This window comes from Gallus gallus, chromosome 2 (genome assembly GCF_016699485.2).
Source record: "Gallus gallus isolate bGalGal1 chromosome 2, bGalGal1.mat.broiler.GRCg7b, whole genome shotgun sequence".
Classification (NCBI taxonomy): Eukaryota; Metazoa; Chordata; class Aves; order Galliformes; family Phasianidae; genus Gallus; species Gallus gallus.
This window is the reverse complement of record NC_052533.1, coordinates 89,531,764-89,558,393: the sequence shown is the minus strand read 5'-3', so window position 1 is coordinate 89,558,393 and position 26,630 is coordinate 89,531,764. Positions and strand designations below refer to the sequence as shown.

The 26,630-nt window shown below is 42.8% G+C and overlaps 1 protein-coding gene across 1 annotated transcript in view; it reads left to right on the top strand.

Annotated features, from left to right (window-relative positions):
- The window catches only part of CARMIL1 (capping protein regulator and myosin 1 linker 1), a 174,210-nt gene extending 149,720 nt beyond the window's left edge, over nt 1–24,490 (top strand). Inside the window, exons 30-37 of the mRNA NM_001397969.1 lie at nt 3,982–4,048; nt 4,378–4,574; nt 6,905–7,011; nt 8,749–9,181; nt 12,657–12,735; nt 15,349–15,582; nt 18,617–18,751; nt 23,441–24,490. Of these exons, the coding sequence (NP_001384898.1) occupies nt 3,982–4,048; nt 4,378–4,574; nt 6,905–7,011; nt 8,749–9,181; nt 12,657–12,735; nt 15,349–15,582; nt 18,617–18,751; nt 23,441–23,577 (1,389 nt within the window). The 3' untranslated portion in view covers nt 23,578–24,490. The remainder of the gene's footprint in view (nt 1–3,981; nt 4,049–4,377; nt 4,575–6,904; nt 7,012–8,748; nt 9,182–12,656; nt 12,736–15,348; nt 15,583–18,616; nt 18,752–23,440) is intronic.
- The last annotated feature ends 2,140 nt before the right edge of the window (nt 24,491–26,630 follow it).

The following is a 26,630-nucleotide window of genomic DNA, read 5'->3' as shown; positions in this document are numbered from 1 at the left end:
ATCACTTTGAGCTTTTGAATGCTCTTCTCAGCTGCTGTCACCCGTAATGCATTCTGAGAGCTGGAATTCAATGTGTAGTGTTGCAGGAAGGAGGGATGAGGGGAGACAGGTTGGGGAGCTGAGTATCGAGAGGGAACGGGAAGTTGTTCATTAATTTGTTTTAATTTGTTCTTTTGAAAAGAAAATGACAGGAGGGTTATGGAGTATCCCTGTATCTAAAAGGATTGAATATAAATGATTCTGGAGGGTGAGGGGAGAAAAATGGAAATGAGCACATTCCTGAGCACTGAGAGTAATTTCCACTATCTGTATAGTCAAAGAATGTAGAGTGTATAAGACCATGCTGCTAAAGGCACGGTGTTTTCTAGCACTGGAAACAAAGCTTCAAGCATTTAAAATGTGATTTTAGTTGTTTGCAATTCCCAAGACACAGTTGTTCTTCCACGTTTTGTAATATAGCGCTCAGATGTTTTTGTGAGGAAGGGAGTCAGAAGAGTCAATCTGGAGAATTGATCCGCCTAAGAAGAGAACCTGGAAGCAGAAATGTAGCTTGGACACATGAGACTGCCTAGCTTTAGCCTGGCCTTTATTTGAGATTATGGTGAAGACTTGCTGACCACTGTGTATGGTTGAGGGGTACTTTCATGGAGCCCTCTTCAGGGAGTGCTTTGGCACGAGTGCATGCAGACTTCCACAAGGTCTTCCAAGAAACTGAAAATAGGCATTGTTTTAGTTGTTCTGTCAGGTGGCCTGCAGCCTGCTTACAGAAAAGCAGGAGGAACTAGGAAAAACAAGATGGTCTCCTCTTATAGAAAGTCACTGGAAGGTGTGGGTGAAATTGAGGGAGGTTGATACTACGTCTGTCACAACTGAAATTTGAGGCAGGAAAGCTGAGCTGTGTTTGTGGTCTTGAAGGTAGTATGAAGGCACAAGGTGTGCAACTGCCAAACCTGAGCTGCTTCCTTCAGTGATGGGAAGAGAGTGGAGATCTTTCCCTGCGAGTTCAGCCATCTCCTCTGGTAGTGATATGTGCTGTGCTGCTATAGCATGCTGCAGAGCAACTGAGATATTAAGCTGAGATTAAGTCTAATATTTTGTAGAAAGAGCACAATGGCCTATTTAAATATTAAATACTTTGACCCATTTTGCTCTGCGTGCAATCTAGAAAGATCACTTGGCAAGAAGCCTTTCATCTGTGCACTTCCTAAACAGGCTGAAAAACAGAAGGTTTTCCAATAAAACGTACGTAGAGCTGTTATTCATGCTGTTAAAGCCAATGGGAGGCATCTCTATCCCTCTGCCTTTATCCCCAGCAACCAAGCTGCAGATGGATTGTGCCAAGTTGTTAGGAAGTTCTAGCACTGGTCCAGAGACTGAGGTATGATCATCAGCTCAAGCTCTGCAGGGTCATCAAGGGGAATTTTTTCATCTGGGAAGGAGGATTAAATCTTCCATGGAAATGGTCGGAGGGCTGACACACCTCCTCTACAAAGACAGGCTGAGGGAGCTGGGCTCGTTCTGCCTGGAGAAGGCTGCAAGAACTCATTTCAGCCTTCCAGTATTTAAAAGAGGATTTTATAAAGGAGTAGTACCAGATCTGGAGGTTGTGGCACTGCCTGTGGCAGGGGGGTTGGAGCTTGATGATCCTTGGGATCCCCTCCAACCCAAGCCATTCTATGATCTTGTGATTCTATGATCCTATTCCTGGCTGTCAGGAATATCTCGGAGTGTTCAAGTCACTGCACAGGAAGCTCAGAACTTGCCCTGTGCTTTTTGTGTTGGTGCCCTGGGCCAGTGCAGGGCTCTCAGCTTGTCTGTGTTCATCCAAGAGCACTCTGGCCACTGGCTGTGCAGTTACTGAGCTGTAAGAAGCTTCCCATTAGCCTTGTTCCCTGTCTTCTTTTATAACCTCCTTGAGCTTATGATTTTCTGCATGATCCTGATGCAATTTCCAGTTGCACCACCAGAAAAAGTGGCAAGCGGGCAGAAATGCATGCAAATATACATTAACATGAGAAACAGGCTGCAGCTGGAAAAGCAGCTCATAGTGACTGTTAATTGCTGTCCCCTGAATGTTGAGGTACTTCAGCTCATCACTGCATGAGGTGCAAATGCCCTCCGCTATTCCAGGTTTGGATGAGAGCAGCTCATGAGCTTCCCTTGATCTAGAGGGGCAGCTGCTGAGATGCACCCTTCAGAAGCCATCCAGCTGCCTAGCCCTTGGACAGTGCACTGCAATTTTGGCTGAAAAAGTTCTGTACCTCTCCAGGCACTTACTACGGAATCATGGCATAAACCTTACTTTTGGTTTATTGGTAGCTCACAGAGTAGTACCTGACCCTTTGATGCAATAGCACTTTGCCTTCTCATTAATACCATGGTAAGTCTGCTCAGATGGCAACCTATTTCCTGTCTGATCATGAGATGGTTTTAATTTTTATGCTTGTCAAATATATACATGGGAACCTGCTCCAGCTGAAGCTTGCTTTTTCTCAGTGATGTTTGTGGCAGTAAAAGCACAGCTCTGTTGATCAGACAGTGCTGTCACTGCCCACTCTGTAGTCTGGCAGCCCTTTTCTGACCATGAGATGACCACTAATACCTTTCCTCTTTCTAAAAATTTGTCATAAACCTGAGCATGTGAGTAGTGATTTAATAATCCACCTAACTACTTCAGGTGGGAGTATAAGTTCAGTACATGTGAGTGTAGGCACTGCACTTTCCTTAAAGAAAAACTAATAAACACTTAAACAGTTCATGATGTCTGAAGTTTGAAAGCCAGCTACTCCTTTTCTGGCTCTCATAAAACTGATCAAACTAAACTTGATTATCAGTTCTGTTTATGAGTTATGAGCCATAACAAAATCCAGCTTCCTGACTGATAGCCCGCATGTGAAACCATTCAGTAGGACTAGAAAATAAGTGGAAGTGAACGCATGTCTCTAAAGCCAGCACATATGGCTGACTACCACAAAGAAATCCCATCTTTTCAAGAGCCGTATCATTTTAAATTAACTCCTGAAAAAACATGCAGCTTAGCTTTTCTTTCAAAACCCTTACAATGTTGAGCTATGTTAAGAGGCCCAAAATTGATGACACACGCTTTACCGTAGCAAAAAAGTCTTGCCTTGCAAGACCTTTTGGACGAATTCAGGCAAGAAAATAAGGGCAGCTTTCTTCCAGAAATAACAAAACCAGGTCTGAAGTCCGGGTATTTGTGCTCTGAAAGCAATACATTTCTTTATGTTGGGTAATGTGAAGGTGAGAAGAGTAACAGCATGTAATTTTCAGTAAATACCTTGAATGTACACGAAGATAACTCCATACATTAGTACATCTAAAGTCCAGGGAAGTCTTGTGGTTAGTGGAGATATTGCTAACCCTGGCATGGCGTTTCCGATGTTTTGAAGAAGGGCTATGTGCTCCAATGCTGTATGTTCCTGGGGACGCTTGGTGAGCTCTGTGATTGTATCCAGAGGCACAGGCACTTTAATTTTAATCATTCTCAGTAGTATGTTGCTAACTGAGCAGGTATATTTCCTATTGAAAACAAAGGCCAAAACAAGTAGGAGAACCATCCCTGGTGTTATAATGAACCATGCAGTAGAAGACGCAGTAATTACTTCAGTTGTCTGTGCCTCCTGATCCTGAATGCGAAGGTGAGGTATTAATAATTACCTCATTGTACAGTTGAGGATCGATGAGTTAATGCTTGAACAATTCAGATGATCGTCCTATTTACAATCTAGGATTTTAATGTGAAGAATAACTGCCTCCCTGGTTCACTTTCAATGTCATCTCAACATAATGCCAATTTAGAAAATGTTATGGATGTTTGAGAAGGGGAGGAAAAATCCATTTCCTTCCTGATGTTACACCCGATCAGATCTTGAGAAGGGATTTGCTGTGTAGAAGGGAAAAACTGTCCACTGTCATTTCTTCTGTCCACTGAAGTTATTTGCTTTTATTTTATGTTGGTAGATGACACCTAAATCAAAAAGGAAAAGTATTCACAGTAGAATGCTCCGGCCGGTGTCCAGAGCTTTCGGTAAGTGAGAATTTCATAACCCATTTTTGCTCCTTTGCTTGCTGAGATTCCTCTAGATAGTTCTTTATTCAAAAGCACAGAAGACCGTCCCTCCCTCTGGATTGCATTTGAGGCCCATGTTGTTTGCTTTGTTCTGGGAATCTTCTAGTGTGTTTGGTACTAAACGTCTGCACATAATGCTCTGTCTGCTCACAAACGTGTTGTGGCTGAGTACGTTCTGTGTACGTGTTTATAACTGTTACCCACAAAAGAGAGGAATGGCATTGTCTTTTTTTTTTTTTTTTTTATTAGCACGTTTAGCCTAATTAGAAAGTTTTGATTTCTCTTAGAGATGGAATTTGATCTAGATAAAGCACTGGAAGAAGTACCTATCCATATAGAAGACCCACCATTTCCTTCCAGCAGGCCAGACAAGCGAACTTCTGGATTCATTTCAGAGTTGCCATCAGAAGAAGGGAGAAAACTCGAACACTTTACAAAGTTAAGGCCCAAAAGGAATAAAAAACAGCAGCCCAGCCAAGCAGCAGTAAGTCTGTGTTGAAGTATTGCTGATGATGTTGTCTGTTGATTCCTTTTTGCCCTGAGTCAGGTCTTGCAAAGAAATGAGGATGAATGTTAAAGTTCTAAAGGCTATAACCAGCTTCTTGGTTTTTCTTCTGGTATTCACGTATTTAAGTGTACAATCCCTATTAGAAGCATTTTGTCTTGTTTGAAACAACCTAAACCTGGGATAGGTTTTATCCTTTTCTTATTTGCTTTTGTTTTTTAGCAGAAGCATCTTCTGATAGCATATGCTTCTTTTGCTGGGAACACAAAATGCCACGAGACTTTTCAGTTATATTGCAAGGATTTGTTAAGTCTTAATCCTTTTTTTCTGCCTGCTTTAGGACTTGGTAAATTGGCATGATTTCCTATTTCTATCAGCTCTCAGAGGTGCTACCCTGTGACACCCAGCTTCCCACAGCTCCCTAACTAAAGATGATGTTTGGGCCAGCAAATCTGCATAGTCACAGATCTGCTTTTCATGCTGGAGCCTGCCTTAGAAAAGCAAAACAGAGCACTGTCTGCCTGTAAAAGGCATTGGTGTGAACCCAAGTATACATGTGTGGGGTTCCCACAGTTCCATTTCCTTGGCATACCACATCAATGAAGATTTATTTCTCTGATGGTATATCCTCAGGCAATGTGAGGACAGATCTGAAGGAGTTACAGAGCTATCTCATGGCAACAGAGCAGAGCTGAGGTGATAAAATAACCGTTATCAAGGGGCTGCTGTTGTTTCTCTGAATTATGTTGCCTAGTAATGAATGTCTGCGGCTTCCTCTCTGCCTTGGGAGTGTCAGAGGAGAGGATCCTTGAAAATCTCCTTAGTGCTGGGAAAGATCTCAACAGGCAACTTTTTTGCACCACTTGGAAGTGGTGAAGCCTTCAAGCGGGGGGGGGGGATATCCAAGACAACTTTCCATTCCCTTGTGCTGTACAAGGAAAGATAGAGGTAGCAGGAGGACAGACTGGTCTTCACATTGTAGGGAAAACACATCTGTGTTTACTTCTCCTGGTTCCAACTCTGCAGAATGCACATGTTTTCCAAATTGTTAAGCTTGCTTCTCATCTGAACTTACTCAGTGCATCCTGTGCCATCAGCGTAGGGGTGGGAAAGGAATAGGGTCATGGGAGGGCAAGTGTTCTACTGGTAGGCTGAACATAAAATGTCTTGCTCAGTGGAAACAAAAAGCTTACTTCTTGTAACAAGGAAATGCTACTTTCCATGACAATGCTATGTTCTCAGAACGCTCCTCTGCATTGAGTTAGTTAGGAAATAGGAGTTTAATTAGTTGCAGAAATTGAAAGGAACTTTTTCAGCTTAAAATCATTTGTCTCTGCCTTTTTTATGGACCATTTAATTCCTTACTAGTTCTGACCTTAATAATAAGTCTAAACAAAAATTCAGAAGACTTAAGATGCTTGCTTCATGCTTCCAAAAAATGAAACAGCCAAATGTTCATGGCTAGAATCACAAGTAGACTGTCATTGTTTGTAGAATTGATTTGCTGATGTTTTTGCCACTTTGCTGCTACAGAAAGCAGTAGTTTGGAGAAGCATTGGAGATGCAGAAGGCACAGTCTCAGATCCACACTGATTGATATGGATTAGAAGTTTCAGTCAATTTTGCTTTTCACTTTACAAGTGGCGATTTTCTTAGCCAAACTTTCTGACTCATGTCCAACCAGAACAAATGGTTGAGGGATTGTTTGTTTCCTGTTGCCATTATTTCATTTTTTTTTTAATGTAGTGGATCTCAGATGATTGTAGCTGTACTTTTCTAGCTTTGCTGTAAAAATGATTTGTCCTTTGTAAGATATACCCTAGGCTGGAAGCCAAGAGGGAATAAACTTTTAACTTGGAGTGGGTGGGCGAAGGAAAGATTTTTAGTTCTTTCAGGGTTTGTACTGAAATGAACATTCAGATAGAGGGAGAAAACAGGGTGACAAACAGTTGTTGAAAACACCTTCTCTGCAGGTGACCACTGTAAATGTACAGATCAGGATTATTTTTTTTTTCTTAGCTGCTTATTTTGTTTCTATCTAAAAGTATGGTTGATTCTCAAAAGCACAAGGCATTTGATTCCTGACCTCATGCAATATTTAGCTGTGATATCCAGTTTGCCACTGCTGCTTTGCATTTACTGTAGCGCATCAACTGGCCTGAGTAAAGGGAGAATTTTGGTGGTGCTTCCTTTGCACTGAGGTTTGGTTGATAGTGCACAAGTTTAATAACATCTTGATTCTTAGTAATTATCATATAAACAAAATCACATCGGTTATTTTATGCTATAGAGAGATTTTCTTCTGTCAGGTATCTGCTGGAGTCCCTCCAGATGGCGAACAGAATGGCCTCATGGGAAGAGTAGATGAAGGTGTGGATGAATTTTTCACAAAGAAAGTCACAAAAATGGATTCAAAGTAAGTTCACTTCATGTGGTTTGTCACTGCTTTTAATTTTTTATTTTTTTTATTTTTTATTTTTGAAAAAAAATCTATACTGGTAGCTTGGAAATTATCGATTCTACTCAAAAGTTGTTTTTGAATTCTGTTCTCAGTACCCAGGCAAAGACAGAAAATGCCTTGTTTGTCTAAGATAATACGGTGAATTAAATTACCCTCCCTTAAACATGACTACTTTGAAATGAATTGCCCATTTGGTGTGGACTATTGACTAGTGGGTATGTTTATAACTTAGCTGACTCAATGTTACCTGTCATTGGAGCCCATGAGAACTGAAGCAAAGCAGTGTATTTGTTGTGGCTCATCCCTCCAGTGCCAATAGTACACACAGGTGTGTCTATGTAGATAGGACTGATCAGGCACAAGCAGGATTGTGAAAGATGACACTAGATATATGCTGTTTTAGAGGTGCATGTTAAATATTTTTGAGCAGTTTAAATATTCCAGATCTAGGTAATAGATTTGTCTGAAGGACACATCTCCTTTAGCTTTGTATAGAGGGAAAAAAATAGCTTGTATAATTCTGTGTAGCTGGTTGTGTGTTTACAGAGCCATGCACCTAGAAGTTCGTGCACTAATGCATGTTTACACTTATACACACACAAAAATACTTACGTAACTAAATGAGAAACCTAAAGGGAAATGGTAGGTGTTAACTGGTAGATAACTATGTCAGGAAAAGCAAATGTTTTAAAATCAGCGTGTTACAAAAATGTGTAGTGACATGTGAAGCCGTGTGTGACGTTCTATGTGTACTGGTAAAATCATGGTAGCTTTGAACAATGGATTAATCGGGTTAAATTCAGGGTACTGACAGACTACAGCAACCTACAGTGTTCCCCTCAGGCTTCCACTAGCCGTTCATTTCATATATCTCCATGATCTCTCACTGTCCTCGTGTGCACATCCCTGGCCATGTGCTTGGCTCATGGATCTTTGCTCTCATGAGCTGTCTCCATTTGCTTCATCAGTGGGTCTTTCCAGTTGGGGTGCTCATGTACAGAAATGTTATGCGCTCAGCTATCCCTTAAGCATGAATACTCTGCCTGTAAGATGCCTGTCAAAATCTTAACAGCATTTGGGGTTGTTGTTTGTTTTGGTTTTGACTGGCTGGGTTTTTTTGTTTGTTTGTTTGTTTTTTGTATGTTTTCTTGTTGTTGTTTTTTTTAATTAAGTTTTGTTGGGATTTGTTTCTGAGGATGAGCATCTGCATTATAAAGATGTTGTCTTCATGTTCCTTTCTAAGGGAAGACAGCTCTACCAATTAGTTCTTTGTTCCCCCCCAAAGCCTGTGCAAGTTGTGTGCTTGGATCAGTTATCTTCCTTATAACTACAGGTAGATCAAAACTGGAGGTGACATTCTGTGGAAACAGAACAGTGTGAAATTGTATGTGCATAAACAGATGAGGCAGAGCTCTGGTGAAGCAACACCTCGCTGGTGTTGGAAACAGGCAGGCACACAGTGCAGATGACGTGGCTGCTACTTTTCATTGTTCCATGCACAAGGCTGGTCCAGGAATTCTTAAGACAGTATGACTAATGTTAATTTGTCAGGTTTTCATTTAGTCTGAGCCTCGGGCAATATATAGATCATATAAAAGGTTGGCTCTGCCCAGAAGAAGTCATTTTGTACTGTTGAGAATAGATAGGGGAGAGAAGGGGAGAAAAGATTAAAATGTCTGCGTCTTTTATTAGGAGACCATCGACTAAAAGTTCGGAGAGCAGTGAGCCCAGTGAAGCAGGTGATGAGAAGAAGAAAAGGGACTCAAGGAAGAGTGGCTTCCTTAACTTAATCAAATCAAGAGGTTCCAAATCTGAACGTCCTCAGACTGTGGTGGTGGCTGAGGAGCCCTCCTCACCCAAGGTGGCTTCGAAAAGTCAAGCGGTGGACTCAAGTAAGAAGGAGCTAAAATCTGCAGAGCAGAATGGTGGTACAGAGCGATCTGAGGAGTTAAAGACGCCGGACTCAGTGGAGGAGATGCAGCCAGATGATGCTGCAAAGGCTGAAAGAGGTGACAGCAAAGGAAGCCCACAAGGAGGCCGGAGATACGGTGTGCAGGTGATGGGCAGCGGTCTTCTTGCAGAAATGAAAGCCAAGCAGGAGAAGAGAGCAGCCTCTGCTCAGAAGGTGAAGGCAAATTGATTTCTCTCGAGTTTTAAAAAGTGAACAAAAAATAGGTGTCTTCAGTGGAGGGGATACAGGGACTGGGTCTTGTCATATCATTCCTGTTTTCTGCCAGGGGTTGCAGAGTTTTCCTTCAAAAGAATTGCTCTGTGTTGTGATTGAACATGAATGCCCTGGCCAAGGACCAGGCTGCACGTATGGCAGATATGCCCTTAAGCCTGCACTTTTTCTCCTCATGCTGGAGAGTCAGCATCAGCTACTGCACTTGATGTCATGCCAACACAAGAGCAGAAGAGGACACAATTGTTTGCATGTATCACAGAGTAATTTGGGGGCAACTGACACCCAAAGTAGCACAGTTTGTCTTCACTCTGTGATCTGTGATTTGTTCATGTATAATAGACACAGGTTTTATTTAAAGCTAGGAAAGGCTGTTGACTGTGTGTGCCCTTCAATTTATTTTCATGACTTGGACTTTCGTATTTTAAACACTAACTCTCAAAGAAAATAATCATATATTCAAAAAAATGAATATAGAGCTCCCCATTATCTTCATGTGGGAATATCCTCACATTACTCCAAAGCTTTTTGTGCCAAACTATTTTACTTGACGCCCATTTCCCTTTGAACTTCCCTACTGTCAGCCCCTGCTTCATCCCAGCTGCAATTGGAACGTTCTAAAGTTACCAAAGGATCAGTAATTTGTATTCCTCTCTTATTCTTCAGCATGCAGGGCACTCATGTGCTATCCATTCCCCACCACTACTCCCCACTAGTACCCTGCCATGACTTGGAATATGTTATTTTATGGCAAAGCTCATGTGTAAGCTTTGCCCTCATTTTCATCTTTATAAAATGCTGCACTGTTGTCTTACTGTGTCTGAGTAAGGCATTCAATTGCCATTTTTGCCTTTCTTCTCACTCCTACAGTACTTGCTGTGATGGCTGAACTACTGCTGCAAACCCTCTGGTCTTGTAATAAGCAAATTCAAGTTAAAGCAGAGGCCTGTGGCACGTTAAAGTGACCCTCAGCATAAAAATTATGTCCCTAAGGAAATGACCAATTCCCACCTTTCGAACTGGTGCTGCATAGTGCCCATGAAGAGTCTAATTGATTTCTAAGACACCAAGTTTTCAATTAAAATCCTGTATGATTGTAAATAGAAGTGTTACGGTGTGTCGCAACATACAATAGATTTACTCCAGCTAATATAAATTTTTACAATTGCATAACGTGTGTGCTTGGTGCTCTTCAATTTCTTAACACCTGTCATCTGAAGCTGGTCACATCTGGGATGGTGCGTTTGAGGTAGTCTATGAGTGTACGTCTACTTCCATTGATTAGCTTTTCTACCACTGACTGAAAACCCGAATTTCGTCTCTCAAAAACGAGAGCTGTTACCTTTTTCCCAGTATTGCTGTGCTGTCCACGTTTTGCTTTTTTTCTCAGTTTGGAAAAAAGAAAAATGCCCCTTTCGTGTCTGTCATTGGTTTCTTGCTCTCCTTTTGTCATTGTGTGAATATAAGAAAGAGAAACTTTTAAGAAAATAATTGATTTGGAATTTTTTTAAGAGGCTATTGATCTTATTTTTGTTGTGTTTCTTAAAAGTTGATGTGTCTCAGTTGGGTTTTTTTTAATGATGCCAAGAAAGCTGAATCTCACACACAGCGGGGCACTGGCTTGCTTCTTAATGTTGTCCAGACCATACCAAATTGAACTACTGTTCAAAAGAATTTTTTGCATACTTCATCCTAGACTGCAATAGCAAATGGTTCAGTTTTGTGCTTTTATTCACAGCATTCGTGAAGCTGAAAAATATAAAGTATTTTGATGGCTGAGCCACAGAAGAAAGCATCCCATTGCTGCTAAATTACTTAGGAGGGATATGGCACCAACTTCCCCAATATCTTCAAATTTATCAGAATTCTAGCATGATAGAAAACGATATTTTCCTTTAAGGTGCAGATGGCTGCTTATATTCTGAGCTATTTTACGTGAAAACAAAGCCAGAAGGTATTTACTATTTTATTCATACCCTCCTGCAGTCTTGTTACAGATACAAGTGATGAGCAGGTGCACAGTAGATGGAAAGATGGTAAATGCTTTTTTGTTTTCTTTTGCTTAGAATACAATGTGAGAATTGCTAGAGAAATATGTGCAATGAGTGTTCCTGCTATGCATGCCTAACAAGGTCTTTGAGCTCCATCTAGTGTTTACGGTCTGAATTTTTAAATGCCTTGAGCAGGACCTGGGAGCTGACCAAGCTCATATGCAACCTGTTCATGTGCCCATCATCAGTATTTCCCAACTCTACATACATTCCTTCTAAAAGTAGAGCCTGGTCATTATTTATCTAGCTAGTAAATTTGCCTGCATTTACCTGAAATGATTGACAGCTTATCAGAGTGAATTTTAGCAGTAAGTGGTTTGTGTTGTCTCATGACTGCAAGCAGTTTGCCATGTGTGTACAGTAGCTAGCCAGTCATGCTGACATCCTACCTCCACCTTTAAGTACCACACTGACTGCCAACACTGCTTTTGTAGTTGGACTCAGTACATGGTAATATTCCCTAGCAGTCCCATAACTGGAAGGAGGAAGGAGTTCCAGTGAAATTAGTTTCCCTGTTGTCCTAAGGCATTCTAAATGAAATACAGTAGATAAACATTATCTCAATATCTACGCAGGAAAATAAGGATCTTTGTGAAAGTTCATGAGAAGAATTACTATTATTATTATTTTATTATTCAGTGAAGAAAGTGTTGGTAATTTGTTTCTCAAAGACTATTTTGTTTGCTAAGCTATGGAAGAAAGAACCAGTAAATGGGGAGTGGCAAATGAGGAGCGGACAAAATATCAATGACAGACAAGAAACAGGAATACAAATATATCTGGAGCTTTCACTCAGCCTTCCTATAGCTTAATGTTCTTGCGAGCTTTGGATGGGTCATTATTTTGCCTGTAAAGGCAATGTGGCTTATGACTCTTAACTCTTCAAATGATTATGTTTCTAGAATGCTTCTGATAGGAAAACAATTTGTTATGCTTACACGTGGGTTTTTAACATACGGCAGTCTTAAATTCAGAATACAGATCTTCAGAAGAAGATTTTTTCTTTTAAACCTGAAGGTGTCATTTTTAAAACATGGAGCTGTCTTTGGAGAAAAGACTTTCTTAGTTTCAACTCCACTATCTGACCACTTAGTTTTAACTCCTGTAGATGAGCAGACCTGTCAGGCAGGAGGCAGGGTGTAATTGCAGCTTTGCTAGGCACTTGTTTGTATACACGATCAACTCACAAGTCTACTTCCCACCCTGGGTTTCCAAGACAGGAAACAAGGAAGTGCCTCCAGTGAACGATACCAACACTACTTTCTCTGCCTTATAGTTTCTGAATCAACACTTTTTACTAACAGAAGCATAGAGTTATATTGATTGCAGGTCTATTATTAACATGAGAGCTTTTCTCACTCTTGCAGAAACTTGGGAATGACACACCTTCCAAGGAGCCTTCTGATGCAGCAGTGAGCTCAGAACGACTGGATGGAGGTGGTACAGGTACAGTCCGGGGCTCTTGATATAAACTCTAGAAAATACAAAACACCTAAACTCAAAATCACACTCTGCTCTCCAAAGTGTGCACCTAACGTTTGCTTAAGCAAAATGTGAAGTTACAGTTAAGTGAGCAGTATTAGAAACATGCTCATGTTTGTACCGTGTTTGACAGCACTCTCTTGAAGCCAGCTCGAGGTCTGTATTGATGGCTAGTTGCTTTACACTTGTGCTACACATCCCAAAGAAGGGAAGGACTCAGGATGGTCCTGGGACTCCTTCCAAAGAGTCCTGATTTGCAATGGAGATGCCTAAGCTGAAGCTGAACTCAGAAGCCAGCAAAAATGTCTTCATGCATAGAACTGAAACTTCTGAATACATCGGTAGGCTTCAAGATGACTAGCTTACAAGGTTAATAGTAGCCAGTGTAAGTAACAGCTTTTATATAGTTCTGGCTTTGGGCTCTTAGAAGAGACTTCTCACAGGCAGTGGACACTGGAGCTTCCCAGGCTTTAGCTGACGTGAACAAAGCTAGGGCAGCCTGCAGAGTTGCAGAGGCCCTGGGATGCAGCCCACGTGCACAAAATAACATAAGTAAACTCAGTGCTTACTGCACCATTTCACTTTGTGGCTGGTCCTGCTTTGCACTGGCTGAAGGCCCTTGTCAGGCTGTAGTCTTGAAATGGCAATGCCTAAATACACACATCTTGGTGCAAGAGGAGTGCCTGATTGCTGGGCACACAGACTGGGCTGAAATCTAAATCCAAAAGTGGGCAGCTTGGTTGAGCGCTTCAGAAATCAATTATGAGTATTTCTACCTTTCTAGGGCTGTTTTAAAAGGCAGCTTGTGCACAGCACGTTAAAGCAAGCTATAAATCAGTGACCTTAGGTCAGCCTGCTTGTCTTTTGAGAAGTACTGTTCGTACTGTGTGTGTCTCCTGATACTGTCAAACAAATCAGACGAGCCAGAATCGCATACAGTTGGGATATTAGCATAACTGTGGCTATCTGACCCCAATTTTTCTCTGGTCCTCGTCTCTGTATATGGCACATTTTGCCCCCCCTCGCTGCACTGTGCATGCCCCTTCCTTCTGCCCTCCAGCTGTCAGTTCTTCCTTTGTCACTCTTGCTTGAGAGCTCCCTGAGACTGATCTTCACTACTGCACCTACAGTTTGTCTTTGTTTTGGGTCAGTTTATTTTAACTTACTGGGTTCTAATAATATTAGCAGGCCTGGGGTTAGGAAGGCAAGAAAGAAAGTTAATGGAAAAATTGCTGGATGTTGCTACAGGAAAACTACAGATAGATTCAGAAAGAAAATAAGGTGGTTTTTTTTTTCTTATTCTTTGCTTCGTATTTGGATATTGTCTGCTCTTCTGTATGCATGCAGACACAGGTGGAGAAAGAGTCCTGCTGTTTTGCTCACAGCACAGAGGTCTGTTGCACACATGCAGACACGATCTCTCCCCGTCGCATGCTCACACAAATATGTATGCATGCACACAGCTCCTCTGGTTAGTCAGAGTTTAACTCTAGCTGGGCTGAAAAACAGCTTTGTAGACTGGAAAAATCTTTTGGATATCGACTTGCAACAAACTATATCCAACGTTCCCCTCCCATTGCTTTTAAAATGGCCGTGCACAGAACTCCTGTAAACAAGCAGGATTTCTGAATGGGAATAACAGGTAGGTGTAGGTCAAGTCTGAGCAGATTGTGGCTTTGCCAGGTACTAAGGCAACCAGTCTGCATTTCAGTTAGTCTGTCATTTTGTTCCTGAGAATAAAGATGTGATGACTGTTCAATGTCCCAGGCTAGCATACAGATTTCAGGATTTTCAGTATACCTGCTACATACAAGCTTTCATCCTCCTTAAAGTAGAAAAGTAGGGCAAGCATTTTGCTTGCTTGCAACTTGATGTCCAGCGGGCTTTCTACCAACTGGCACAGCTAAATAGAACTGATTTATGCCCTGGAAGTGAATGTAGTTTTATGCATAAATACTTTGATCCTTGTTTGGAATAATACGTTGATAAAGTTGCAAATGCATAGAAACCGTAGTCTGTACGCAGTGTTGTTAAATCAATCAAAATATTAACTAAAGAATACTTTGATCTCCTCTGAGTTTCAAAATCTCTTCAGAGCTTGCTAAAAGCAACAAATAATAAGATGTAGCCTGCTGACCACATCTTCCAGATTTATTTTCTGGGCCAGGATTCCTCTGTTGATTTTGGACAGCCAACCTTTTGTCTGTACAGCCACAAATCAGCCAAAGGCTGCCTCTTCTACTGATCCATTGCTGCTTCCTCAGCAGGTAGGCCATGCCATCTGCTCCCAGAATGATAAAGGGAGGATGAGGTCCAGCCAGCCATCGACCCAAATGTATTAAAAGGACTGGAGATGTCGTCACCTATGAGGCAATTGATTAATGTTAGCACGTGTAAGAATTGATGGGTTTAGGTGCTCTTGTGGTGATTTTAAAGTACTAGGAGTCATCTTAGTGATGCTGCAAGGCTCTTTGTGTGTATGTGTGAACTAGTAAAGGTGTTTTCTATGTAAGTGTATGTGTATGCTGAACCGTTCATGCTGCATGAGACTGTAATTTATGTGTCTGTTCATTTTAGTGCCTAAACTCCCGCAGACCCTTCCAGAGAGTCGGTTTGCCTCCAATAAGGGTGACTCTATCTCAGCATCCTCTGAAAAAAATGCGAAAGCTGAACCAAAGGCAGAAGCAGCAGCAAAGGCAAGAAGCTCTTCCAATACACCAACCAGCCCCAAACCCCCGCTGCAGTCAGCGAAGCCCAGCCTGGCAGGACGGCCCACGGTGCCACAGAAACCACGCTCTGCCTCTCGCACCGGTGAGGAGCTGCTGGGTGCTTCTGAGTGGAGTCTCTGTGGGCCATGGAGGAGACACCCAGGGCTGCATTCTGAACAGAAGTTAAATGCAGATGGATTCTTCAGTCGCTTGCTCTTGACCTGCTTCCTTCTTTTCCATCTCCCTCTGCCATAATTCAAATGCAGTTATTTAAAACGGTTTAGCCCTGTGACAGTAAAATCTGAGGAGAAGCAGTGGAAACACTGACAGAGCTGTTCTGAGTTAGCCTGCTCTCTTAGGAATGCTCAGAGATCTGCTTCAGAATGAAAACCTGTTGTAATTGTGCTGGCAATACTGTTTTCACTGAGCACCTGACTCTAAATACTGAAGCCCTTGGGGTTTTTTGGCTCTTAGCTCCCTGAGTGAATGCCTGTTAATAATTAGTCCAAACAACTTTTTCTCACTCTCTTTTCCCTCATTTTGCCTGTGATTCTTTCTTTATTTTTTTTTTATTGGAATTAATTGTAGCTGTGATTTTGCAGCCCTGCTAGACTGCCAGCTGGTTATTTATTAACTTCTATTCTGTCCCAGCCTCCCACCCAGATATTACCTGAATATTTCCTATATCATGAAGCAGATCTTATGTACACTGACTGCTATTTAACAGGCTGATGACACAACTCCCTCTTCCCAAAGTATAACCATTGCAGTTTAGAGGAATGAAATGCTAGTTACTGACTCTCCTAGTGGCTGTAGCAAATGGAACTTATTGCTGCTAATTGAAGAATGTGAGCATTGCCTCTAGGCTTTTCCCATACTTACCTGAGAAAGATTACATATCTGAGGGGGAAAGGGTGCAAATGGATGTTAAAGCCTCTTCCTTGCCTTAATGTGTGCCTGACATTGCTTAACCTGTCTTTGCACACTAGTAGGTGGAGTGTTGTTCAAGTACAGAATCACCTTCAGGTTGCAGATGGCTTTGTTTTATTGGTTATTTCAAAAATGGTCATAGAATTGTTGGGTGAAATGCTTGTAGAGATGAATACAATAGGAGAGCATGGCTTACTACATGATGTTTAATCTATAAAATAGGCAGCATGTTATCTCAAAATATTTTGTATCAAACAGACCTAAGCAATCTGTTTCTACCAGTTCATATTTCCTGGAGAGAGGAGCCTACTGCAGACTTGCTACAGAAAGCAATTAATATTTGCTAGTAATAAGCCAGCTCCTTGGGTGGCAGCAAAAGCAGCATCGTCTCTGCTGCAGTCTGATTTCTTTCACAGTACTTGAATTGACTTGCTAGCTAAGGTCACAGAGGTGATATGATGAGGAAGCCAAACAATAATTCTATTTGCATTCTTGCTCCTGCTGTTGTTTGTGGCGATGTGACCAAAGTAATGGTAGCACATTTTTGCTAAGTAATCTGAGGCAACAGAGCACAGCTCAGATGTCTTCAAATCTTCAAAGACTGAAAGTGATTCCTTGGTAAAGCACAAGATATGTCAGCTTTATTTCAGAAACACATAGCTGTGTTTGTCAAGCACAGTGCTCATGCACAGAGCTTGATGTTGATAGCAAGTTTTCCAAAGCACCTGGCCTCACAGGCATGTGGAGGTCTTGAGAATCACTGCATCCATTCAGACTGAGTTGCATTTGGAAAGTCATCGCTTTCATTGGCTGAAATTAACAAGATTGACTCCTTTGTGATGACCAACTTGTGTTAACAGTGGTATAGATTCCTATTAATTTCCAATACGCAGCTGAATTAACTCCAAATGTATAATATATCTATTCTATAAATATTATAGAAGAGAATCATAGAATGGTTTGGGTTGGAAGGGACATTTAAGATCACCGAGTTCCAACCCCCTGCTATAGGCAGGGACACCTCCCTGTAGACCAGGTTGCTCAGAGCCCCATCCAGCCTGGCCTTCAATGCTTCCAGGGAGGGGGCATCCACAGCCTCACTGGGCAACCTGTTCCAGTGTCTCACCACCCTCACAGTAAAGAATTTCTTCCTGATATCTAGTCTAAATCTGTCCTCTTCCAGTTCAAAGCCATTTCCCCTTGTCCTATCACTACGTGCCCTTATCAAAAGTCCCTCCCCAGCTTTTCTGTAGCCCCTTCAGGTACTGGAAGGCTGCTATAAGGTCCCCCCAGAGCCTTCTCCCTTCTCTAGGCTGAAGAGCCCCAGTTCTCTCAGCTTGTCCTCGTAGGGGAGGCACCTGATAACATGAGTTCCTTTTCTCGTCTGTCAATGCAGATGTAACTTCCTAGCTGCTCTGTTGGAGACATATGCCACTGTTTGGGAAGGAAATGTACAAGCAGTTTAAGTAACCCATTATAGCTGTACTTGCCTGACGTCCAAATGAGAGCTGTCTGGTTTAAGGTTGAAAAGGTGTTCTTGTGAGGACTGTGAAAATGGTAGTCAATTTGCTATATATAATGTCCATTCAACCTTTTAGAGAAACAAAATATCCAGATGGTTTAAAGTATGGATTTGAATTTAAATTCCAGATAACCTCAGTCAAAGTGTTTTGCTTTTATTTCCTCTTTAGAAAACCTTTACAGATACTGTCATGCCATGTACTAGCAATTTATTCCTGCAACTACAGAGTTCTGTAGATGATTTATGTTGTTTTTTTTTTTTTTTTTCATTGATTCACTATTATGCCTTAAAACAGTGAAACAGACCATCTAACTTGATTGGTTCATTATGCTTCAGAACTATAAAAGCATGAATTGAACAAATATTTCCAAAAATCCATCCAAAATTATTTCCAGCTGTTTTTTACAAATTGCATGCTTATGTCTTGCATGAAGTTGTTTTCTATTTGTGCTACTGTGGTAACAGCCATTAAAAATGCTGGAATTGATATCTTTGGCTATCTTCTTTCACCTGGACTGAGGGCCATCATATGTTCTCTTAATATAAATACCCAATTCCTTCTTTTTCTGATACAGATTCTAGCTGTTTCTTTGTTTTACATTGTTTGGTCTCATCGTGAAGGTGCCCCTTCTGTGAGCTACAGAGCAAATATAACCTCTCACCTTTTGTTCCTGATTTTCCACAGAGGATGCCCCAGAGTCTCCCTCTGGTCCCAGCTCCCCAAAAGTTGCCCTGCTTCCACCTGTGCTGAAGAAAGTTCCATCTGATAAAGAAAAGGATGGTCAGAGCAGCCCCACAGTCAGATCATTTTCTCAAGAAGGTAAGAGTGTTGGTATAACTGTTGGTCCAGCATGCGTTTCATCTACTAGGAATCAAGGTGTCATTGTTCCCTGATCCGTTTTGGAAGGGAAGAGGATTATTCATCTTGAGGAAAAAAGAGGAAAGAGTGTGTATCTGGTCATGTCTTTCCACCCCTGGGTTGGTGCTCTACATTTCATTTGTTTCATCAAACCAAGCAAAAGATTGATTTCTTGCTACTAGTGATCTAGCTGAACAATTAAGGGGTGTCTGTGTTATGTATGTTATGTTTTAGTTTGGTCTGATTCAAGATGCCAATTGGTGTTGGTCACATATAACAATGTGAAATGCAGCTCTGTTGGTCAATAAAGTTCCAGGGGAGCAGCCCTTACTCTTCCTTGCAGCTTGCTTTTTGCTCTATGTGTATTAATGCGTGTGACTGGGCTCACCTCACCCTTAGGCGACATGTTGTGGTGTGTCAGGGCAATACTTGGTACTTTTAACCCACAATAATAGACTGCTGGCATCTCTTTGCTGCTTTTCATGATCTTCTGTATTTCTGCTTTTGCGGATGCATTTCCTTGTCCCTGGCTCTCAGAGGAGCTAAGGCTTCCTTCAAAAGTATAGGACTTAGAGAAATAGTCACAGAACTGTTGTTCAGCATGGTGTTAGCTGGCACAAAGGCAACACTGAAATCTGAGGGTGAGACCTCCATCCTTTGGACTCCTTGAGAAAGATAATGAGTCACATGTCCATCTCAAGGTGATTCCCATCGCATCCAGGCTGGAAAAATCACATAAGCTGTGAGACAAAGGGGTGCCCATTCACACTTTGCCAGCACTTCTCTGCAAGATAGGATGGGGCAGATGAGTCAGGGCAGATACATCACACTAGGTTGTGAAAAAGGAGCAGTTGTGCAGCCCACAGAGCTCACTGTTACCCACTGATGGGAGGAGCCTGGTTTTAATCCTGCCTTTAGTCCCATTGTAGCCTGCACTGAGACACGCGAACTGAGCCACAGCTTAGGGACCAGGTTTACTTAACGGGTGCCATCATGCTGAGAACAGTTGCAATCAAAGGCTCTTGCCACACTTGACTCTTTCAGTTGCTCTCTGATAAACGCGTGTCCTACAGCCCTTGTTTCCTGGCCAGCTTTTCACCAGACAGAGAACTTACTGCTGCATACCTGGAGATACCCAATGTAGTGGGACTTGTCGCAGATGTGTTTCGCGTGAGGTTGGCCTCACCGTTGCTGTGCTCTATTTCTTCTAAGTCTCCTTGCCACGAGAGGAGACACTGGAGAAGGAGGAAATACGGGATTGTAACTGCAATCCTTTTGAATTACAGCAACCCCCAACACAGCACAGATTTCATAAGTTTCTGTAGTTTGTGACTGCTATATACGAAATGAGAGTCACTTTATTTTTAACATTTGTTGGCTCAGTATACAAATCCTTGTAGAAAAGAGGTCGGATGCTGCCTTTCTCCCTCTTTGCTCCCTTACGCTTTGCCTACACAGAAGACTCATCCAAGCTGAGACAGTATTCTAGTTGCTGCTGCTGCACTGTGAGAATTTTATTAATAATAGCTTGGAATGACTAACGTTGTGTTTCTGGATCCTTACATAGCTGCTATGCTTTGCATAGAGGTGTTCGGAAAAGGCTAAATTCTGTCTCTCTTGATTTTTATTCTTTGTCAGATTAACTTTTCTCTTCATTACCATTCTACTTTTGGTCATTCCTCCTTCCTTGCATTCTGCTTCCTTTCAGACTAGCAGGCTCAATTCATTCCTGCAATTGGTAAATCACTGCAAATCCATCTAAGTTCATAAACAAAATTATAGCTACTGCAAAAGAAAGCTGCAAATGACATGATACTTAATTATAAAAATGCTTTATGTGAATGAGTTTAACTGTACTGCACGGGGCAATCCCCAAATGCGCTTCTTTGTACAGACTGTCTGTAAGGTCAGGCTGCAGTTACCGACATACACAAATATCCAGGCTAGATTTAAGCGAGCATCTGGCGTATCGATTGCTGCTCTTTGAGTGATTGATTAGATGGGATGACAAATGGAAATTATTTATGCTACTTAATACTTTCTGTATATGGGCCTCTGTACGCTATGGGGTTTAAACGGATCCGTTTCCCTGGTAGAGCGAACAGGAGAAGGTCAAAAAAGAGCTGCAGACCATGACTGTGCCAAGCCGCCCGGAGGAGGGGGAGCCACTTCAGGGCAGTGCTCTGCCAGTGCAGAAGAGGAAGGCAGTGTTCTTGGGCTGAGGAAGGCTCAGCCAGCTCCTGGTTAGCAGTTTCCGATTTCATTTTTCATCCGGATGGCGCTCGGCAGCTGGCACTAACAATCGCTAAGATGCTGTGGTAGCAAAGAAGCCTTGAAACGGTGCTGCTCTGTCTGTGAAGTGTGAGAAGGGTGGGAGTCCCGTGAGACATTCATCACCTTTCTGATCTACTGGGTGGCAACCCTGCCCACAGCAGGGGGCTGGGACTGGATGGGCTTTAAGGGCCCTTCCAACCAACCCGAGCCAGTCTGTGATTCTAGGATGCGTGCACTGAAGTATCTCAAAACCCATTTCAGCCTGAGTATTGTTAGTGCCAGCTTCAGCACTGTCACAACCATTTGAGAACAGGGAAAATCAGCGTATTTTGATACAGCACGTTGTTCTCAGCTGGAAGAAACAAAAATAAAAGTAAAACCCATAAGGACCCAAACCCAACACTGTGCTGTGCCTCTTGAAAATCACCTTGGACTTACAGTGAGCTCATTCAGTAAGCTATAAAAACGGCTGGTTGAACTTTGTGTTTTTAAAACATAAAAGCTCCTGTTCCCAAATGGTTTATGTTTCCATGCTTCTCTGTACCTCATAACTAGCTTGTTTAAACAATGATTCCAAATTACTTTTTTCTGCAGCCTTTTAGTGAGGTATTTGAGTATCTTATGCAATTGCATTTACTCATAGTTCTTCTACTTATAAGACACCGTGTATTCCTTCTGTATATTTCCCATCATTCATTCTATCCTGCTGAGGAAAAGGAAAGAACCTTCCCTTCTGTCCCTCTCTTTCCTCAGCCCAGATCTTCTGATTTTCTGATCACACTGTGAAATCAAACTTCGCCCACTCAGATTTTGAACCTCTTTTCACCATCATAACCAAACTATTTTAGTTAATTCTGAAGTAGTTCTCCAATAAAATACGTTTCAAAAGCCGAGATGCTGCTGCAGATCTCTGCAAGTCGCCTCGGTGTGGTTTCATGAGGTCTTTACCTGAGATCCACTGCAGTCTGCTTGCAGTATATGGACTTAAGTGCCCAATGTATTTTTCAGGTATTTGGGGGGCAAACTGCCCATCTTGTTTTATTAGGCCATAAATGCAAACAGCTGCTGCAGCATGTGTCCTGGGTTTTGTTTGAAGAGTGAATGGAAGCTCAAACAACAGCCATGTAATTACTCACAGGTACAATTATCAAGAATGATTCAGAGCCACAGGGCACCTATTTCTTTGAAAAAGCAGCGGTGTTTGGGAAGGTGGAAATACCTAACTTGTCATTTTATGTTATATGTTATTTTAGTTTTAAATAGAATTTGGGTGTCTTAAATTTGTCAAGTTAAATAGCTTTAAAAGAATTTTCTCAAAACCCTTTTCTCTCCCAGTTTGCAAAGCAGGGATAAGAAAGCAGTGATTGAGTAATTGCTAGCTCTTATTTTATCCCATGTTTTGGCTAGCACACATGAGGAAAAGGGTATTTTGGATTTGGGAGGACTGCTTGGGTCAGAAATGCACGGTGTATGCAAGGTGTGGGTCCCGTAGGATGAGTGCTGGATGTGTCCCTTCTGCTCTCACTATGGCAGAGATGCAGGCTGGATGAAGACCATGCCAAATAAAGCCAGATGGAGCTTTCTGGCACACCTGGGTGGCCCCATGGCCTAATCCAGGGGAAAAGGTGCAGCAAAGGCATGCTAGAGCTTTGCCATCTGTGTGAAGGTTCGTTTTGATGGGAAGCATGGGCTTTCTGTAGACATCAGCCCTTCTTGCATAACCTCGCTCCCATTGCTGTGCATAATAAAACTCTTGTTTCCATAGAAATTTTAGACCACTTACCAGATCAGAGGTCTTAACAACGTTTTAAAACCTTTTTCCCCGTTTCATTTCGAAGTTTATAGGTTCAGGGGAAAACGCTGGCCTTCCTCAGATTTTTTGTGCTGGGCAAACAGAACGAGTGCTGCTTGCTTTTAGACGAAGAGAAATGGAGCCATCCCGCTTTCTGCCCTGCTGAGACACACAGCCATGCTCCCAGCTGTCTGTTGGAGGAGAAGGGTCCAGGCTGTGCACTGCTGTGCTGAGGAGGGTCCTGCCAAGGCACCCGCACAGTCAGGAGGGCATTGTCTATAATCCAGGTCCTCTGTTTGCTCGTGATGCGATGAGGAGGAGGCCTCCAGGCCTTTTCTAACTGTAACGTCTGTCTGTTTCACACTGGGATGTACTGAGTTTCATATTTCAGGTTTGTCTGTTCATCAGTCAGCACTGGGCTGGATTTTTTACCTTCTCTCCCTGTCTCTCACCTTCTTTTGGGTTGAATTCGTGGTTCAAGTGAATACTGCAGGAGTGGGAGCAGGTGCCCTATGCAGGAATGACCTTTTTCCTCTCCTCCTTTCTGCAGTCAATACTAAGACCCATTTCTGTGTTTTGTACAGCCGCCAAAAGAAGCCCTGGGCACCAGCCCCACGAGTTCCAGGAGCTGAAGCAGAGGTCCTTAAGTAAAGACGGCCATCAGGGAAGCAAGTCCAGTGACTCTGGCGAAGAGGCAGATAAAGATTTTATTTTTGTTTAACCATCAGTCCAAGTGCTTTGTAGTGCGAGAGCTTTTATAACAGCCAGGGTACAGCAATCAACAGCCCTTCCAGCCGGCTGCTCTATCACCACAGGTACATCCCCACGCAGAGAAGCTGATCTTCCAAACGCGATTTCCACTACAATCGGTTGGTGTTGATTTGGTCCTTAATTTCCGTTCTGTCCCGTTCAGACCTTCCTTCCCATGCCTTTGCTAAAGCCAGCAATCCTTTCATGTATTCTACTTGAATTGCTCTGAAGCAGCTACAAGGAATGCCCTGCATTAGGGCGTTGGGAAAGCAAAGCAAATTAACTGGACACTGTCTTACGCTCGTACACTGTACAGCAGGTAATGTGTTGTACTGCTGAATGTAAATGTGTCAAATCTGCACGTGACTGACCTATAAATATATTCTTGCGGTATGCAATTGCACATTGTAATTATATTAAGAGCACACTAATAAAATAATTTGTATAGATTATATATATTAAATGCTTGGGTATGGTTTTTACATTCTCTCATAGGGAGCTTCTTTCTTCCTGTTCTTGTACTGTACATAAAGCTCCAGCGCTTACATTTGTGTACCGTCAAAAAGCACAACGGAGAAGGATCTGAATGACATATAATCTTGTTATGCTTCCACATTCATGTATTAATGTATATAGTTGGTTGGAATGAGGGCAATGGAAATTTTATTAATATTGGTGTTTTCTAGAGACCTTCTTCGGTTCTGTCTGCATATTAGCTTCCTTTCAGTGTGTAATCCTACGAGAACAATGGTTGGACATCTGTAAAAACATTTCTGCTTTTGGGGGAGGGGTGCAGGTTTCACAGGTATCCACTTACGTTACAGGTTGAAGGGATTTTATTCATATGTATATTTGTAACAATAAAAATGATTTTACAGCTGAAATGGAGCTCCTCGTTCTTATAGCACTGGTTTTGGTCTGACAGCTTCTCCTCGTTGAATAGTGTCACATGGACCAAGTGTGCAGTTCAGACAAAAACAGCGTCCTCCTTTTCTCCTTGAGGTGAGAAGTCTGTTCCTCTGGCCTGGCGCCACACAGCATCACCCAAAAATCAGACTGGACATCTGAGAGCATTGTCCAGGTGCTTTTTTTATGCCACAGCTTTGCATCTCAAAAAGTAAGGCAGGAGGGTGTAGAAAACAGGTCCTAAACTTTGGGTTTTCATACCCACTTGCCATGTGCTTTGCATTGGCTTGAAATTCTGCATCTAAAACCATTTGGGCAAAAGTAGTCATTTACACACACGTACATTCTTTATTTATTAGACATCAGTGAGGAAAAAATACAAATGGCAGAGGAAAACTTGAGATTATATTAAAAAAGGCGAACAACCCAGCCCGCTTCAATTGTTACTCACCTACAATGTGAACAAGACTATTCTGCAAGTGTAGCGTAAGTACTCAAGAAGGGTTGCCTGATCTGCTGGCTTTGTGAATTTAAGAAAACTTACTGAACAGCAAGGTTTTGTGGTATTAATACAGGTAATAATAAGAGTCTCACTTCCAGCTGCTGAGTACTTCTCCCATTGGAGCTCGCTGTCCTGCTCACCAGCCACCCAGACTGCCCGCCCTGTGCTGAGGGCAGAGCCCTGGCAGCCCCCAGCTCACCCACGTAGCTGGAAGGCAGGGCCTGGAAGGAGCATGGCAACAGCACGAGCACTGGGATCTGCACCTCCTCCAGCCCCTCTTGGACAAAGAGCAGGTAGAGGCAATCTCAGATGCAGCTGCCATGGTCTCTCCTGCCTTGCCGTTGTATATTGCGAGTGCCATACCAGCTTGGGAAGGACAGTGGCTGTGTGAACTCAAACAGCCCTACACGGTGCCATTAGGATTGTTCCCCCCTCCCTGCTAAAGCAGTCTGAAGTCTGGATGCTGGTTCTTGAGTGTTTTGAAGTATTCCCCGATGAGCAGTAACAACAGTAAATATCTGCTTCTTACCATGAAAACAGCAATCATGTTACATTCCTCCCCTCTCCAGCAGCAGCTGAGCCAGCCTGAGATGATCAGGGATTGGCCTGTCCGCCATAGCCTTGTGCTGTGCTGCACTGGAACTCGCCATCAGTACTCACTGCTACTGCATACAGTACGCTGCTTAACAGATGGTTGTGGGGATGGATGTGCTCTCCTGTTGCATGGTCTCATGCTCCAATCCATGCTTCGAGGCTAGAGGTGCCCAGTTTGCCCTGCTGGGGCTGTGAAAGGGGACACAGAGCAGTGCCAGCTTTGGCTGGGGCTCTTGGGTTGACACCTGCTGGTACCTGACACCCTCTGGGAGTCCCCCAGTGCGGTTCATGCACTGAAGGGCCCAAAAACATCGTCTAAACGGTGAAGAAATGCAAGAGGGAGGTGATCTGCAAGGCAGTGCTGGTCAAGGGGCCCGGAAGGGAGGTGGGCAAGAAATTCCTGTAGATACAGTGATGCTTCTGGTTGAATATTAGGGAATATTTCTTCTCTGAAAGAGCGGTGAGGCAGTGGCACAGGCTGCACGGGGAGGTGCTGGAGTCATCGTCCCTGGTGGTGTTCAGGAGCCGTGTGGATGTGACACTGAGGGATGTGGTCAGTGGGCATGGTGGGGTGGGTTGATGGTTGAACTGGATGATCTTAGAGGTCTTTCCAGCCTTAATGATTCTGTTCTATTGGGAGATTTTTTTCCTTTGGGAAATCTCTTCTTAGGTTCTCTTTCCTGAGCCCAGGGACCTGGAAATCCCATGGGGAGGGCTGTCTCCCAGACTTCCTTTCTGGTGGCTGTCCATCACATACTAACCACTTTCCACAGTGGGAAGTGGTCAGAGGGGTGATGCCTCTCAGCCCAGGGGGCTGCACAGAGAAGGCTGGGGCGGGGGTTGGGGAGGAAGCATAGTCAGGATGGGAATAATCACGACAGCACCCAGCATGACACATCAACATGGGATCTACAGACAAAGGTGGGGATGGGAGGTGGCAACAGCGCTGGAAGATGGGGTTTGGGATCTGCCCTAATAAGCAGCTTGTACCCAGCTGAGGATGTGGCTGGAAGAGATAAGTG